This window comes from Lynx canadensis, chromosome E1 (assembly GCF_007474595.2).
Source record: "Lynx canadensis isolate LIC74 chromosome E1, mLynCan4.pri.v2, whole genome shotgun sequence".
Lineage (NCBI taxonomy): Eukaryota > Metazoa > Chordata > Mammalia > Carnivora > Felidae > Lynx > Lynx canadensis.
Genome location: NC_044316.2, coordinates 10,488,042 through 10,505,953, shown reverse-complemented (window position 1 = coordinate 10,505,953; position 17,912 = coordinate 10,488,042). Strand labels below are relative to the sequence as shown.

General features: G+C 56.7%; 1 protein-coding gene across 4 annotated transcripts in view; it reads left to right on the top strand.

Moving 5' to 3' along the window:
- Nucleotides 1–17,323, top strand: part of EPN2 (epsin 2) — an 87,411-nt gene extending 70,088 nt beyond the window's left edge. For all 4 annotated transcript variants that reach the window (XM_032591228.1, XM_030294876.1, XM_030294878.1 and 1 more), the window contains 4 exons: nucleotides 9,493–9,666; nucleotides 10,239–10,325; nucleotides 12,354–12,569; nucleotides 14,487–17,323. In XM_032591228.1, coding sequence (XP_032447119.1) covers nucleotides 9,493–9,666; nucleotides 10,239–10,325; nucleotides 12,354–12,569; nucleotides 14,487–14,785 — 776 coding nt within the window. In that variant the 3' untranslated portion in view covers nucleotides 14,786–17,323. The remainder of the gene's footprint in view (nucleotides 1–9,492; nucleotides 9,667–10,238; nucleotides 10,326–12,353; nucleotides 12,570–14,486) is intronic.
- The last annotated feature ends 589 nt before the right edge of the window (nucleotides 17,324–17,912 follow it).

Here is a 17,912-nt window from a genome sequence, read left to right as displayed (position 1 = left end):
CGAGCCACCCAGGCACCCCGACAAGGAATTTTAAAGTGAGAACATGGTTGGGGCTGATCAGATATATCTGCAGGTGGCCAGTGTGGTCTGCGGACTGCTAGTCGGCCATTTTCTTGCCCCTCGCCCAACCCAGGGCCCTGTCCTTGGTTCTGACGCACTTGGCATTTTAACCAGTGACTTGGGGGGAAAAGGGGACATCAAAGCCCAGAGAGGCTCCTCATTCCTCTGGTGTCACACAGCAAGTTAGGGGCAGGTTCAGTGCATGTGGCACCTAATCCTTTCCTGGAATCGCCATGCCATCTTGGGCTGCTGCAGAAGCCTTCTGTGGCCGTGCGTGTCCTGGAAAAGTCACCTCAGACCGTAGCGTGGAGATAACCAGTGTTAGAGTGTTAGCTTATCTGCTCCCTGTTTTTTTCTGGCTCTTATGTTTTTACATAGGTGAGGCCATATTATATATCCGGCCTTACAAATGTATATAGGTATTTCCATCTGCACTGTGTGGTGAGTGTTTCCAGGCATCAGGAGAAAGTGTACTGCACGGCTCCCGTGGGACAGTGCAGGGCTGTGGCACCGTGACACAGCCCCCGGCTGTCCCCGGAGGTGGGTTTTGCAGCTCTGAAACTCCGCTTCCAACAGCCCTGCAGGAGATGGCCTCACACCAGCTCCTCCATGCACTGGAGCATGGATACAGCCCCTCTCTGCTTCCCTCTTCCGAGAGCCGCTCCAGAGCAAGACATGGTGTCAGACTTGCCGATTAGCCTCAAGTAGAATCCGCTAGTGTGTGTTTTCTGGGCCACCCCATTGCCCGGAAACACATTCATAAATTTGAAAGATGTAGAGAGTTCCTACCCAAGCGCTGGTAGTCGCCCCCGCCCCCGGATGAAAGGAGCACTGTTTCGTAGCAAGCCCTGCCATTCCTGGTTCTCTCCAAGCAGCACTGGGGGCGGCTTGGCCAAGCGGCCTTGGGAGGAAATGCTGAGGGCTGAGAGGAGGGCGGTCGGAGCCCGCCGGGTCAGCGGGGCACTTCCTCCTCTGTTCCAGACACACAAAGCAGCCACCTGGGATGAGAAGGGCAGACAGCCTGGTGATTCAGAAGGCCTTGGCTGGCTCAGACCCGCTCACTGCCCGGGCCAGGACAGAGGCCGTCTTCCGCCCCAGTGGCAGCAGGTGGTGCTGCTGGTTTCCTGACGATCCCCGCCACTCAGTTCTGTGACCCCCACAATGTGACTGCCCCCCACCCCGCCCCCCTGCACATGAATATTCCTATGCGAGGCCTCGGATGAGCCAGGCTGGCGGGGGAGGGGCCCAGGGACACTTGCTCCCTATGAATGGGCCCACAGAGTGGGAGGCGGAAGCCGCTTGATCTTTCTGCCCCGAGTTCCATCCTCCTTTGCTCTCATTCACTCGCGCTTTCAACAAGCATTTATTTATTGGGTTTGTGGTGTGGCCCGGGCCCCGTCGACTACACGGAGGACAGAGCACAGAGGATCCTTGCAGCGATTCCACTGTCCATTCATGGAGGAGGAAGACGGAGCGCCGGTCCCCAGGGGCCGCGCTGTCAGCAGGCGTAAAGGGGGGGTCTGCCCCGCCAGGCTAGCTTCTGTGGGCTGTCGGCACCCATGGGAAAGCAGAGGGCACGTTTTCTGTCCCCCAAGGTAGGTTTGAGGAAAGCGAGGTGCCACCGCGTGTAGCCTCCTGTGACTCCAAAAGTCAGCACGGTGCCTGGTACACACATAGGTCCCCAAGCGCCACTCGCAGACTGGAAAGCCAGGAGCCCGCCATGGCTAAGCGGCTCATCCGTGGTCACCTGGATGACTGGCCAGGGATTGAACCGAGGGCGTCTTTCATCCCACGCCCAAAGCTCTCTAGGCTGTGACCGTGCTTTGTCTGCGTGCACGGCGGTGCAGGGGCAGGGAGCTCTTTCTGGACCGGAGCTTGTGGATTTTCAGCATCGTGCGTGCTGGGTTTTAAAGTTCTTGGCCATGCTGTTTCACCGTATTCTAAAGGGGACGCAGGGCACGTGGGAAATAGCTGGGGGTCATAAGAGGCTCTCGAACAACGTTAGGGTAGAGTTGCACAGCAGCGGGGGGGGGGGGGGCCGGGTGGCAAGCCTTGCCTGTGAGCCCAGGATGACGGGGCTCAGCGTGGTGCCAGCTCACGGAGAGGGCGTTAGAATGCGCGCGGTGTATATAGCCTCACGTTACCGTGTTCGTGCAAAAGGAGCTCCTCCGGAGACATTGAAGCACTTTGTTTTCACTCTTACCGTTGCCCGTTTATCAGTTTGAGGGAAAACTGGTGTTTCGACCCTCGTTGCCCGAGCTAGGGTCTGGATGGAGGAGCAAAGCCTGATTTTGCACCTGCGTGGCAGGTGTGCAGTTGCCGAGGGGCTTGCCCCATGTGAGGCCAGGAGGGGAAGGTCCGGGGCCCAGGGCTGGAGGGGTGGCGGAGCACCCCAAGAGTTGTCTGTTTGTGGGGGCCGCCTGGGTTCCCGTGAATGCCTGATCCTTCCTTTTTACATTGTGTCCAATTGTCCGCCTCGCAAACTCCTGTGTATTCTTGGATACACGGCTCACATATGCTGCGTGGAAAGGTGTCACCTGTCCACGGCACTGCCTGCCCCGATCCCGTGGTCACCGACTGCCCGTGCCACCCATGCTGGTTGCAGTAGGTGTGCTCTTGTTTCTTCTCAGAGGCGGGACCTGGACCCGGGCCTGGTGAATGCTGACCAAATGTGCTCAGAGTGAGGTGACTCCAAGGAGCACCTGTGTGTGGGAGGCGAGGCTCGTCCCCGCCCGGCGTTTGTCCATTCAGGCTGTGTGTCTGGCTGGCGCTCAGATGGTGGGCCTCTGCTTCCGAGAAGGCTTGGCCAGGCACCTGAGTGCTCCAGGAGTTCGGTGGCTCTCACACATCCTGGCTGCCTATTCTAGTCACTTCTAAGCTTCTAAGAATCCAGGCGCCCAGGCGCTCCCAAGAGTCTGTGCGTGTGAAGGGAAGAGGCAGTGTTAGTATTTTACTCACATCCCTCAAGAGGCTCCTAAGGACAACACCACCTGGAAACCACGTCTCTGGTGGCCCCTGAGCCGCACGGCCAATGAAGTCTTGCCAAATCTAAGGCGTTTGAAAACTCTGCGCAGCACGTCAGAGCTTAGGGGCAGCTCTTATCTGTGTGTGTTTCTAACACCCCAAATTGTCCAGAAGTGGTCACTGAACTCCAGTGTTCAAAGATGCCTCACCAGAGGGAGTTAGTGTGGAAACTGCAAAGTCCCTTCCGGCCCCGGGGTTCTATAGCTCCCTTGATCCTTCGCCGCTTCCCTCCAGCCCCCAATTAGTTGTCGAGCATCTTTTGCGTGTGAGGCTCAGTTCTGAGCGTGGGGCAGGAGTGGCGTGGGCCAGGTAGACCCGGCCACTGTTCTGTGGAACACGCGCTCCAGCTGGGGAGGCGCATTGTCACGTGAGCTAGCGCAGGGGTGAGTTCCTTGTGAGGGGTGAGGGGCTGGGCTTAGAGTGGGTGGCTGAGGGATGAGGTGTTGTGGAGGCTGCAGGGTAGGGGTCGGGCCTTCTCAGCAAGCACCTCCCACCCGTCCAGACACACAGCGGCGGGAGATGACCTTGCAGACAGCTCCGGTAGAGATGGGTGGCTCTGTCTTCACACCAGCTGGACACCGTGGCTCAGACATTATCACCAAGACCCAGACTTGTTTGCACAGCCCGAGCCTGTGGGCCCTTCCCCTCTGGCCTCCGGCCTCAGAAGCCCCAGGTCCTGCCACCTTGGGGACTACCTCATGTTCTCAGTCCACAGCCCAAGGGATAGGGAGGATTTCTCTGTAGCTCCTCTACCATCCAGGGGTTTGGGAGTGGGGGGCTTGGGACCGGGGTACTTTGCAGGTTCACGTCACCTGGTGGAAACCCTCCCCGGTTGCCACAGCAAGGTCAGTCCGCCTCAGACTGGGACTGGGAGTAAGCGGGGGGGTGATTCTCCCAAGGAAGTCAGGGTATCCTTCAGGGAAACAGGGCAGGAGTGCTGGAAAGTGGCCAGGGGTCTCCTGATGGAGGCGAGCGGCTGGAACGGGCAGCAGCTCTCACACACAGTGCCCGAGGTGGTCAGGTCTGCAGGGGCAGGAGCGTGAGCCTCCCGGTCCGTGTCCTCCTGGCGCAGGTGAGCTGGGGGGTGTAGACCGGTCTCCTGACGAGCTCGTTCAGTTCTCGTGGTTGCTGGTGAGCAAGGGGAGGCTGAAGAAAGGGTGTCAAGATTCCCGTGCTCTGGGGGTCCTGGGTGGCTCAGTCCATTAAGTGTCCGACTTCGACTCAGGTCATGATCTCACGGTTTGTGAGTTCGAGCCCCACATCGGGCTCTGTGCCGACAGCTCAGAGCCTGGAGCCTGCTTCGGATTCTGTGTCTCCTTCTCTCTCTGCCCCTCCCCTACTCATGTTGTGTCTCTCTTTCTCTCAAAAATAAATAAACATTAAAAAAGTTAAAAAAAAAAAAAAAGATTCCCGTGCTCACAGGGAGCCGGAGCAGTCTGTCAGTCTTTCCCTGACACTTTCTACCACATGGCTCCCTCTAGTCAAGGTGGAGAACCAAGGCCCCGTGAGGTGCTGTGTTGGGGACAGAGCAAGGACCCATCCCCACTGTGATCCCAGCCAGGACCAGTGTCCTGCTAAGCTCCTCGTCACGTTTGGCAGAAGTGGGCCTGGGGAGAGCTGTCACAGCCACAGGGAGGTGGCTCTGTGTGTGCTTCTGGGAAGACCTGGAAGGAAAGGTCAGAGCAGCTTCTGGAGGCAGGTGGGTGTTTCTGGAGGCCTCTGGAGGGTGTGGGTTTGGGGAAAGCAGCAGGAGAGGTCCCAGGTCCACACAGGAGTTGACAGGCTCGGGTGTCCAAGCGGTGGTGGGAGTGAACCTTGCAGGTCCGTCTGCCTTGGCCCGTGCCCAGCCCTGCACGCTGCTGCTGGGCTGTTAAGAGGGGCCTGCGTGGGAATGGGGCCCAGGGAGGCGAGTCCTCTGGAGGCCTGGGGGACATTCCCTGGTCTTCTCTGACACTGGCAGTCACCACCCTTCCTGCTGCCCTCTCTGAGCCTCAGAGCTCAGCCAGATTGTCGCAGGAGCCACCCGCACACCTGCAGGGGGGAGGAGCGTGACGGGGGTCACAGCCCAGGGAGACTCTTAGGCAAAGGAGTAGTTATGGTGCTAAATGATAGGTGCTCTAAAGGAAAGCTGAGTGATTCCAGAGGAGCTAGTGAGGGCAAGCGGGGAGGGGAGAGGCGGAGGGACTCGAAGGCCCAGAGGCAGAGGGCGGTTTACATGCCCTATTGTGTGTCTGGGGGGGCCGGGGAGGTCAGTGTGGCTGGGGAAGCACAGGCAGAATGAGGACATCTAACACACATCTCTTTGGAGTTCCAGAAGAGTTTATGCTTGAAAAGATAATGATTGACGGTTTTTAAGTTTGTGGCAAGGTGCTACTTCTCAGATCCAGAAGTCTAGTGAGTCGTAAGCAGGATAAAATAAAAGAAATGCCCACCTGGGCACATTGGCGGGAGACTGGAGAACACCACAGGAAGGGAACATCTTTTAGTTTTTATTTTAATGTTTCATTATTTGTTTTTGAGAGAGAGACAGAGAGAGAGAGAACGCCGGTGGTGGAGGGCAGAGAGTAGAGGAGAGAGAATCCCAAGCAGGCTCCCCACTCAGTATGGAGTCCAACACGGGGCTCGAACCCCCGAACCGTGAGCTCATGACCTGAGCCGAAATCGAGAGTCGGACATTCAACTGACTGAGCCGCCCGGGCGCCCCTAAGGAAGAGAACGTCTTAAATAAACCCAAGGGAGCATTTGCACCACTGAAAAGAGACGGCAGTCAAGCGGACGGCTGACATCTCAACGAGGATGGCCGTTGCTGGCAAGCAGTGGAAGAAGGTCTTGGGTGCGCTGGAAGAAACACCATCAACCTTGAATTCCCTTCCTAGGGAAACCTCTTTCTTGCAAGAATGATGGTAAAATACATTTTGAGACACCAGTGAAACATCTGTTACCCTCCGGAATTCTGGATTCATTGAAGGTATTCCTTAGGAGCAAAGGTGAAATAGTGACATTTGCAGGCAGCAGAAACGTCCCAGCTTCCCATCGTGACTTGGTCTTTCTGGTTATTCTGGCTCCAGCCAGGAGCCCTCCAAGGAACCCGGCCAGAGTCGCCTCCGCTGAGCAAGAGATGCTCCCAGTGCTGTGGTCACTTAAGAGATCCCAAGGGTTTCAGGAATTCGGGACCAGGAGCCGAGGGTGCAGAGACCAATATGTATATTTCATATCATTTCACAAAAAGTAGTAACAATGTAACAGGATTTGAGCGGCACAGTTCATAATCCTGCGGATTTGTTGTTCTCGGTGACAGGAGCACACACATTATTTTCAGTCCCCTTCAGAATACTTAGCAAAGACTTGATCCTGTGCTAGTCAAAAAAAAAAAAAAAAAAAAGGCCAGCCTCAGCACATTTCTGGAAACCGGGATCACCTAGAACACACGTTCTGACTACAACATCCTCAGCAACAAAAGGAAGACTAGAGAAACTCCATATGCTTGACATTTGAAAAACTCCTGAATTCTTGAGTCAAAGAAGAAATTCTAATGAGAATCAAAACATTTAAAACCAACTAGTAAGGTAAATATTTTTATCCCAGAATTTGTGGGGCCACTAAAGCAATAGTGAGGGGGAACTGGTAGCTTTCACTGTTTACAGAATAACGTGACACCGAAAGTGGAAGAAATGAAGTAAGGATAAGCACAGAAATGAGTGCATTAGGAAACAAACACACGGGACAGTCATCGCTGACTGAAAAGAGCAACAAATAAAACAGATCTCTGGCAAGAATAATTTTAAAAAATAAGGAGGAGGGGCGCCTGGGTGGCTCAGTCACTTAAGCGTCTGACTCTTGATTTCGGCTCAGGTCATGATCTGTGGTTTGTGGGTTCAAACCCCACACTGGACTCTGTGCTGACAACGCGGACCTGCTTGGGATTCCCATTCTCTCTCTCTCTCTGAGACCCTCCCTTGCTCAAGCTCACTCTCTCTAAAGAAATAAACTTAAAAAAAAAAATTTTTTTTAAATAAGGAGGAGAGACGCAGACGGTATTAGGAATGAAACAGGGGGACATAACTGCCCACACTGCCAAGGTTTCACACAGAGTCAGAGGCTGTTTGGTCAGCTCTGTGCTTTCAATCTGAAAACTTAAAGTGGATACATTTAGAAGGAAAACTTAGCAGAGCTGACCGGAGATCAGTAGGAAATCCGTAAATAGGGCTAGTGCTATATCATCATTAAAGACGTTGAGTCAGGACTTAAAAATCACCCCCCCCCCCCCCACAATCCACCCGGAGGGCTTTACTGGCAGATTGTAACACCACTCTGGAAACAATTCCACCTTTATACAAACTCCTTCAGAGGGTAGGAAAATAGGGAGTATCCTGCTATTTTATGAGACTAGCATAACCTTAGCATCAAAAGCAGACAGGACATACAGTGTGAGAACAGACCTGTCAGGCCACTCCCGCTCAGGAATACAGATGCAAAAAGCAGATAATTGTGAAACCAACATGAAAAATATAAAAAATGATAGAGTACATCAGGAGAAAGTTTGCAACGACCACGTCCTTAGAAAACGTATACATACATGTACCATATCACAGACGAGAAGGGAAAGATCATGCTATCATCTTAATAGAGAGAAACTGATAAAATTCATCAGCCATTCACTGTGAAAGTCTTAGCAAATTTGGAATAATGAGGAGCTTCCAGAGCCTGATTAAGGGCTTCTAGAAGGAAAGAAACCTATAAATGGGAAGTGCTACCATTTAATGTAAAACGTTGAAAATTGATCCTGTAAGAGCAAGACAGGGACACTGGCTGTCCACACTCGTGCTTTACGTTGACGCTGGTGGTCCCAACCAGCACAGTGAGGTGGGAAAAGGAAAGAAAAAGGATAAAGGTGGGAAGAATTAGGCCATCGTCACTTGCAAGGGATGTGCACACAGAATAAAAAGGAAATGTGTACATAGGAAAAAAAGACCTTTGAGGTGTAGGGAAGGCTTTCCTAGTCATCACAAAAAGCACAAATTACAAAAGAAAATACCGATAGGTTTCTCTCCATTAAACTTCAGAACATCTCTGTTCATCAAAAGATACCTTAAAGGGGCGCCTGGGTGGCTCAGTCGGTTGAGTGTCCGACTTCTGCTCAGGACACGATCTCGCGGTCTGTGAGTTCGAGCCCCACGTCAGGCTCTGTGCTGACAGCTCGGAGCCTGGAGCCTGCTTCAGAATTCTGTGTCCTGCTCTCTCTCTGCCCCTCCCCTGTTTATTCTCTGCCTCTCTTTCTGTCAAAAATAAATAAACATTTAGAATTAAAAAAAAAAAAAGATACCTTAAGGAGAGTGCAAAGAAAAGCCACAAATTGGGAGGTAACATTAATGGAACATTATGAACATTAATGCAGGGAACATTAATGAGATTATGGGGCAGTTCCCAGAGCACCAGGACTTGCACCCACACAGCATAAGGCATGACTGTGGAGGCCACACGGGCATCACTCGGTGGAGGGGAAGGAGCTTCGACCGAGGGCCTCACACGTATGAGCGCACTTGGGGATGAGAACCAAAGCAAAACCTAGCCAGTGCCTTCAGCGGACCAATCACATGTGGGCACCCCCCGCCCCGCCACGGAGCGGAATATTATACAACCATAAAAAGGAACGCGTTTCCACTGCACGTCAACGCAGGTGAAATCTCCCAAATAAAATGTGGCGTGCGTGAATAGAGCAGGCCGTAGAGGATGTGTACATTTATATATAGGTAAGAAAGGCACAGCTGATCGATAGGTTGTGTAAAGCTGCCTCTATGGGGTAGAGGGGGAAGTCGAAGGAAGGGCTAACACAAAATATTAGGTGCACTCTCTTTTACTCTTTTGAAAACCGGTTGTGACCCACTAAGTTGATTTGCCACTGACGGTTTGAAAACATTTTATTGCCTAGGTACATAGGCATTTGCTTCTGATTCCTTTTCACATACACCTCTGTTTTATTCACCCTCTGTCAAAAGCAGAAACCACTCAAAGCAAGTGGGGACAGGATGCTGCCAGGGCCTGTGGCCGGAACAGCAGATGGGCAGGGCTCGTTCCTCGGAGGAAGCCTGTGGACTCCGGGGAGACGGGCTCGAACTTAGCTCGGGAGGCTCCTCGCGAGACCGTGTATGGCGGGGACTTTGGAAAGGTTCTCCGCGGTTTCCTGTCTGGTCCCTTCCCAGCAGGCCAGGCCCAGTGCACTCCCCGGGGTGGGCACCCCCGATGGCTGTCGGCCCTGGCCTTCAGCTCTGTCCAGCTTTGCTGGTGTGGGACAGCACCCTTTGGGTGACTGCCTGTCTTGACACGTGGGGCCCAGCGTCCTCTCCTTTCTCTCCCCGGCCGCCCAGTGCTCTCCGAGGACGTATCTGAGCCTACCCTGCCTTTCCACAGGTGCCAAGCCAGCTGCCCCCGTCGACCCGTGGGGAGTGCCCACCGGAGCCAGCATACCCTCCGTCTCCAAGGGCTCGGACCCCTGGGCAGCCCCACAGCAGCAGGCCCCCAGTGCTGGGAAAACGGCCGACGCCTGGGCGGCAGCCTCGGCCGCCAAGCCTGTTTCGGCCACTGGTGAGACCTCCCTCTGCCCAGGCTCCGAGGGCCCCTTTGGGCCCCATGCCTTCCCCTCTTCTGGCTCCGTGGCGTGGGATCTGTGGGTTGGCCTGCACTTGCTGCTGCTACCCTGTCACCTGCAGCCTTTGTCCCCAGTCTCCCGATGCCACAAGCCCACCGTGAAGGGTGAGCTCACAGGTCTTCTGGGCACCGTGCCTCTGTCCAGAGGGAGCTTCCCGAGGGGGTCTGGGCAGGCTACCCTCTGGGCGCTCCTTCCAGGAGCTTCCTACAGGCTCTATCCAAGTCTCGAAACCTAGCTCCGAAGTACCTCCACCCACGTTAGCGCCTCCTTCGGTTTGGGGTTGGGGCAGGCGGGAGCAGTCGCAGGCAGGCGCCCCCACACCGTGTCCTGGGAGGCCGGGATCCTCGGCCTGGCCCCCTCCCAGACCACCGGGTGACCCTGAGCCCCGTGCGATGGGGCAGACATCTCCCCTCCTGCTGCCAGCACACCCCTGGGTTGTAGACTGGACGGCAGAATCACGGGGTCATGTTGATGTGCCCACAGTCACCGGCCTCTTGTGTTCACCCAGGGGCCTTTGATCTCTTCAGTAATTTGAATGGTACAATTAAAGATGACTTTTCTGAATTTGACAACCTCCGAACTTCAAAAAGAACAGGTATGTGAAAGATGGTAGTCGTTTCCATAACGTCTGTGCCTTTGACCAGCCCAGTTGTTGCAGAAGTAATCGGCTTTCAAGACCTATCAACCTCCTGCATTTTGTTGTGTTTTGGTCTCGGGAGCTGTAAGTGGCCGATGGCAGGAATTCACACACTGGCAGTGAAAAGTCATGCGGTTGGGTTTTTCTTTCACCCCGTCCTGGTGTCGGGCCTGGGTTTCCTGTCTCATTCACCTCTCTGCCTCGGCCCCGCCCCCAAACCCCAGAGGCTGCCTGCACGAGCCCCAGCCCGGCATGGGCCCCCACTGCCCAGCCTGAGCCGCTCTGACCGTCTGCTTTCCTCCCGAGTCCCCACTCCCCAAGCTGCCCCTTTTGCAGACAGCCCGAGCTCTGGGCCTGGACACGGTGTCTCTGCCCGACTTCATCACCCCTGTTGTGGCTGTCAGAGGCCCAGGCCCAGTGCCCCCGGGGCTGGCGGGGCATCAGGATAGGTAGGGTACAGAGAGACCGGACCAGGGGGAGGGGCCCGAGGCCAGAGGCCAGGGACAGAGCCAGGCTGTCTCTGTCCGTCTCCGGCCACGCCTCCCAGCTACCTAGAGCAACTTCTCTCCTTTCTCTTTCCTCTCTCAGCTTCTCCCCGTGCCCTCCCCATTCTCCATTTGTCCCCCCCCCTCCGCCCCCTTCCTCCCTCCCACCTCCTCCCACCCCTTCCCCCAGCTACAGCTACAGGCCTGGCTGGCCCTGGTCTAAGGTACGAGCAGCCTGGTGCCCCGGCTCACCCCTCGGGCCCCCTCTCAGCTCAGGGGACCAGAGGCCACTTAGAACGTGCTGCTTCTTGGGGTCTTTCTTTCGCTGCATTAAAAAAACAAAATGCCATGCGTGTCCTCTGCGGGCCAACTTACAACCTAACTGTCCTGGCCCACCCACGCGTGCCTCAGCGAGAAGGCGGTGTGGCTTCGTTGTGGGGACATCCTTCCGTGGACTTGCAAAATAGGTACCCCCAATTCTAGAGCTATTTCCACTGCAGAAAATTTGGGAAAGTTTGTGGAAGGAAATGAAAATCATCTGTAATCCTTCCACCCACCCCAGCCGCTGTGTATGTTTTCTGACCTCTGTGTATACGGTCTTTTTTGTTCAGCTCATACTGTCAGATGGAGTTGGGTCCTCCCCCCTCTCCTCCTTTACAGAAGAACAACAGATTGAAAAATGGAAAAATTTTTCTCAGGACATAAAAAAAAAGACTTCAGCAACTATTCCATAGCTGTGTAATATCTCCTTGCGTTGCTCAGCGGTAATTTATTTGATCTGTAACTTCTGGGAGGACATTTTAGGTTGATTCCAGGTTTCGCTCAAGTAAATAATGCTGTTGTGAACAGCCTGGTGCTTACATCCCTGTTCACATTTCGCATTATTTCCCAAGACTGGATTCCTAGAAATGGGATTACCGAGTGGAGAGTATGACCATTTTTAAGAACCTTTAACCCCACTGCCGCGTTGCATCTTGGCCAAGCACACTGCGTTCCCACCAGCCTGTCTTAGTACACCCTCTGTTGGCTGAATTTTTGAAAATAATTTGCTTTTTTCTCCATCAAGAAATTCACGTTCATTGTAGAAAATGGACAGTGAACACACACCAAAAAATAAGCTGCCCGTGCCCGGCCAGCAACCTGAAGGAGCACCCCGGTATTTTGCAGGGGGGGGGGGCGGGAATCATGCTGTCTGCGTTGTCTTGTCACCTGCTTGTCTTCACGTAACGTTGTGATACAGCTCTTCCCTCATCATCGCGTCTTCTGTCCCTGCGCTCTGGGTTTGGTTACGTGAACCGGGGGTCCTGGGAGCTGCCCCTGTGGCCGACTGTCCCCGGTCGGGTCTGTTGGAAACAGCCCTGCACCGAACATCCCGTCTTCTGCGTGGCCACGCGGGGTGCCCCCCAGAATGCCTGTGTCTCGCTTGGGACTCTCCTGGGGTTGGCGTCTCGGGGCCCCACCCTCCGCTCTCACCGTGCCCGCGTGTGTCCCTATCTTGCAGCTGAGGCGGTGGCCTCTCCACCGTCCCAAAACAACGGAACTACAAGCCCCGACCCCTTTGAGTCTCAGCCCCTGACCGCCGCCTCGAGCAAGCCCAGCAGCTCCCGGAAAACCCCCGAGTCCTTCCTGGGCCCCAACGCGGCCCTGGTGAACCTGGACTCGCTGGTGACCAGGCCAGCCCCGCCGGCCCAGTCCCTCAACCCGTTCCTGGCACCAGGTATGCGCACCTCCCGGCCTCCCCCCCCCCCTTCCTGAGAACGGGTTTGGGGCAGGCCTCGGGCCCTGACCTCTCCTCCACCCCTCGGGGGGCGCTTCCTGCCGTGTCCCACACGCTGGTGCCAGATGCTCAGAGGCACGGCCGCAATTGCTGGGCTTCAGCGGGCAGGGGTGTGAACGCCGGTGTGCAGTGGTGGGGTGGGGGCTGGAAGACAGCCCCTCTCCTCAGGTAGACCGAGACCCCTGAGCGGAAGCTGTCCCTGACGTGGTGCCCTTGGCCAGGGAGACCCTCCGGCAAGCACCGCCTCCTGGCCGGGCGAGGGCAGTGGTGGGGTGAGGAGGGGCCGGAGTTTGCTGCCCAGCTTTCCACTCTCTGGGGGCCACTTTCCAGGGACCCACGGACCCTCACTTCAGCCCCGCGAGGGGCTGGATTCTGCCTTCCCAGGGCTCGGAACCCCACCTTCCCTCCCTGTGTGCGTCCTCCCTGCCGGCAGGCTCCTTCTAAAGGCCTGCTCTCCACCCTCAAAGGCTCCGTGTGGACAAGCCCCCAGCCCTTGCTTTGGTGCTTTAGCGTCCAGGGCTGCTGTGGCCGGCCTGGCCCTGCCTTCTCTGCCCCTGCGCTCACACCCTCAGCTGCCCCGAGCCCCTCTGCTTTCCCCGCCCAGAGCACCCTCTTTCCAGTGGGCGATCACAGTCCTCCTCGGCACCCAGTCCTCCCTCCGGGGACCGACGCCCCCGAGATTTCCCAGCAAGGCCTTGGGAGCCCCAAGGGCCGGGATGTTATCACATTCAGGGCATTCAGTCTGAAGCCCACCGCAAGACACATCTGAAGCCCTGGGCAACCCTCATAGAACCCTGCAGAAAAGAGGGACCCCAGGACTTAGAAGAGTTGAGGGTGGGGACCCTGGGGCAGGAGTGGGGTGTATGGAGGGCCTGGTCCTGCCCAACCCTGTGATGGGCAAGGACGTGGTTGCTCCTTGCTCCCTGTGCAGGATGAGAACCCAGTGTCTAAGCCAGGCTGGCCTTCCCTCCCCCCAGTGGCCCGCCATCCCTCCCCCCACCACTCACCCGGCGCCCCGCCATCCCTCCTCAGGGGGCTTCTGCTACCTCTAAGGTGTTCCTGCTCCAGCAGGGCTGATCTGCAGGGTTACCAGGGGCTGGTGCGGGGACGCTGGCTGTGCCCTCAGCAGGGCGTGTGCCTCCCCAGGGTGGGGCGGAGAGCGGGCAGGGCAGCGTCTCCTGGTGGTGACCTGTGGGGGTGCCCTCAGCAGGCAGCCTTTGTGCTCTGGGGCTGGGCTGCTTTGGAGACTCAGTGCTGGCAGCTCTCGCGTTTTTGGCAGAGTGTCAACAGACATTTTTGCTGAAAGCTGGGGAAAGGTTTTATGACGTGTGATAAATTCTGGACATGCTGGGTAAGACATGGCTGCATCCCCTTCTTGACTGCGGGGCTTCTCAGAGCCTTTATCAGGCCAGCCCTCGGGTCCCAGGGCCCAGCGTGGAGACTGCCACTCTCCAGCAGCAGTTCCCAGCTCCCCCTCTGCCCTCCTCATTCCCGGACCCCCGTGGTCACGGAGTGTGGCACGCGGAATACGGGAGCAGTGCCAGCTGTTCGTCGTGAGGGAGCCCCACGAGCTGGGCACGTTGCTGGCACTGCCCCATTCAGGCTTTGGGACTCTGGATGAGTCCCTTGGCCTCTCACAGCCTCGGTCTCCTCACGCGGACACCGGAGACCCAGCCGGCAGATGCGTGTGCGCGTGCAGAATAGCGTGTGCGAAACAGCGGGCGCCGGGAAGGGCTGTTCCCAGAGGGGTGGACTGCGGAGTGCACGTGCTCCCGGTGGCCGCCAGCTTCCGGCCCTCGGACCTGGGGATGGATGTTGTCCTGACGAGGGCCGCTGTCCCTCCTGCTCTCTCCTCAGGTGCAGCCGCAGCCTCGGCCCCTGTCAACCCCTTCCAGGTGAACCAGCCCCAGCCGCTGACGCTGAACCAGCTGCGGGGGAGCCCAGTCCTGGGGACCAGCACGTCCTTTGGGCCGAGCCCGGGGGTGGAGCCCATGGCTGTGGCCTCCATGACCTCCACAGCCCCGCACCCAGCTCTGGGGGGCAGCGGTTCCTCCCTGACGCCACTGGGCTCCGCCACGATGAACATGGGGGGCAGTGTGGGCATCCCCCCGTCGGCAGCTCAGGCCGCCGGCACAACCAACCCTTTCCTCCTCTAGTGCCCGGGCCTGGGACCCACCACAGAGCGAATGCCCAGAGCACCTGTGCCTGAGGACGCCCAGCAGGGACTCGATTGCAGAAAGGGGGGGTGGGTGTTAGGGCTTTCCACTTCTGGCTTCCTGATAAAAGGGTTGCCTCTACGGCCCCGATCCTCAGACTCGAGCGGTGGCCGGCCTGCTAGACGTCAGACCCGGCACGCGGGTCTCCGCGCCTTCTGAGGCCGCCGCTCGCCCGTCCCTGGCCTGTAGCCCGACCCTGCCCGGTCGCCTCCCCGCGTCCCCCCCACCCCCCACCCCGAGCGTGAGGTCCCGGCTCCTGTGGAGATTGGCCAGCTCTCTGGGGCCTTGGACGAGGGGGCGGGAGTTGTCCGTGTCGCCCTTGCCCTGAACCTCAGCCCGAGGGCCTCTGGGACGCTGCCTGGCCCGGGCCTTGGGACAGCCACCGTGTCTTTGCCCCTGACCTCCAGCCCTAGCAGGACCCAGGCAGTCCCAGGTGTGGACGGAATGAAGCACCAGCTCCATGAGACGCTCACCTTTTGGGGACGTGGTTGTGCATATTTTATTTTCCTTTGACTCGTGTGTGAGTTCAAAGTAACCACCACCACCGTGGAACAACTCGAATTAAATCCACTAGAGCAAGCTTTAAACTAATCTGAGCATAACCCCGCCACGTGGCTCTATGCTTGTATACGTTTGCACATATTTTGTTTAGTACAGTTTCATATTTGAGTTTGCAGAATTATCTAATAGTCTTTTTTTGGCTAATATTTTTATAACGTGGTTCTTATTTAACTGTCTAGTTTTGATAGAATTTACCAGGTCTGGCTCAATTAAGATATTGGCACGTGTCATGTTAGTGGTTTACATCCTCTTATTTATGGTTTTAACTCTAAGAAAATTTAAATAGGAAGAGACAAAAAAAAATGCCTTATGGAAAAACTAAAGCAGATTCTTTATAGGGAAAAATATGGGAATTTGATTACACATAAAAGATGATGTTTATTTAAAAAAACAAAACCTACAACAGCAACAACGACAACATCCCAGCCTCCAGTTGCCTTTTCCTTTCTTTCACTCCCTTTTTTTGGTGACTTCCCAAACTGATTGATGTGTAGCCTTTTGGGCTAGATCCTGAGAGAGGCTATTTTTCTTACCAATACACCACCGTCGAGAAAGTTAAAGAAAAAAAAAAATCCAATGTATGAATGTGACTCACCAGTTTGTATCGGCTAATTCCCTTTTGTAACGGAAGGCACGCGCAGATCGACAAGGACTTCCGTCTGCAGTGGAAATCTGAAACGGAAGAGGCGTCTTGAACCTTGTGTCTGTGATCTCCTCTGTCTTAATCCGCACTCAGGGTGAAGATGGGGACGGCGTGGAGATGGCGGGTGTCTGGGGGTGCCCGTGGCTCCCTGGGGACAGCCTCCGGGCCCAGAGGGGTGAGGGACCAGGGCTGGCCCTGACCCACCCGGCTGCGAACCCCAGACACACACACTGCAGACTTAAAAATAATCATCTCTTATTTTGGAGAGGAGGGGGAAAAAAAAGTCCTTCTCACACAATAGATTTTTAACAAACGTGCACTAATCTCCCCCCCCCCACCTCCTGCTTCCCCCCGCCCCCCACCACTGTAAGAAAAGTATGAAGTCATGAAATAAAGACCAGAAAGGATGCGCTTCTCCCCAGGGAAGGGACCCCACCCCCCACCCCCCAATCCCGCATCTGGTCAGCCTGCCTGGCGGGCATTCCAGTCTTCCTTTCCGCCCTGGACTTTTCGACCCCGACCCCAAGGGCAGCGGACCCCGCCCCCGGCCATCCTCCGCCCCCTCGCTGGTTCCAGGAGGAGATGTGACCCTGAGCACCGCCCTGAGAGCCGTAAGATGCCCGGTGGCGAGCGGGCGGAGTCAGAATTGCCTTCTCAGGCCACTGCTGTTTGCTATTTTTACAAGCTCACCGTGCTGCTCCGAGAGGCCGTCCTCCGGCCCCAGGAGCCACCGCCAGAGCTCCTAACCGGCCACACCTCGGCCAGAGCCGGAGGCCTGGGGCTGGACCACGGGCCCCAGCGACGTCTGGCCTCTTCCGACCTGGGGGAGGGGCCTCTGCAGGCCGCTTCCCCAGGGAGGTGCTTTCACTCGTATGGTGCGAGCCCGGACCCCGTCACAGGCCAGCAGACCAAACCTGACTACTTGGCCAGTGATTCTTGGTCACAGTCAAGACCCCTTCCTGACGTGACTTTGAGGCCCCAACATGGTAGCCACTGGGCCACCGAGGCCCCAGGAGACCCCCGTCCCTCCCCGCCTCCCGGCCCAGGCCCGTCCCAGGCGCCTCGTCCCTGTTGCCTGCTGCACTGATCATGAAGCCACCGGCCGCTGCCACACGTGTAACACACATGCCATCACGCCCCCTCCTGATGGGCACCGTGGTAGGGGTGTCACCCAGCCCTTTTCTCAGTCCCAGGGGCCGGTGGCTGGTTTTGAACTTGTGTTGACTATTGATACTTATTTACTGTACAAATATAATTTATCATTTGTATCATGATGCGGTTTCTGGCTGTGTCCTTCCCTCACCCCCATCTGCGCGTCAGTCCCGCCACGCAGGAGAGGGGTGGCGGGCATGCAGCTTCCCTCCCGTGAGGGCCCCTCGCCCCAAGCTCTGCCCCGGGGCAGCCCTGCACACGCACCTCTCCGCCGAAGACCTGGCCTGACGTCCGCTCCGGGAGCGGTACTCAGCAGGGACCCTGGGGAGGGTTTGCCTGAGTCCAGAGCAGCTGGGAGCGCCCCTCTGCCAGGGTGCCCTGGGTTACGCTGCGTCGAAAGCCACCTGTCCGTGGCATGACAACCCGCTTACTTCTCAGAGTCCAGAGCCTGGTTGGTCGGGCGGCTCTCCAAGCAGTGATCGGGGACCCCAGCTGCTCCTTCTCGTGACACCGCCACCTTCGACACACGTGGCCCTGAGGTCTGCGGGGAAGGCAGTGAGCGAGCAGAGCGAGGAGTGTGAGGTTTCATGGGGGCCAAGTCTGGCGGTGGCTTCTCCCCGAACCCTCGCCAGCACCGGCCCCAGGGCTCCAGCTAGGAGCAGGGAAAGGGGGAAATGCAGGCTTCCTTTGTGCCCTGGGGGACGGGATGTG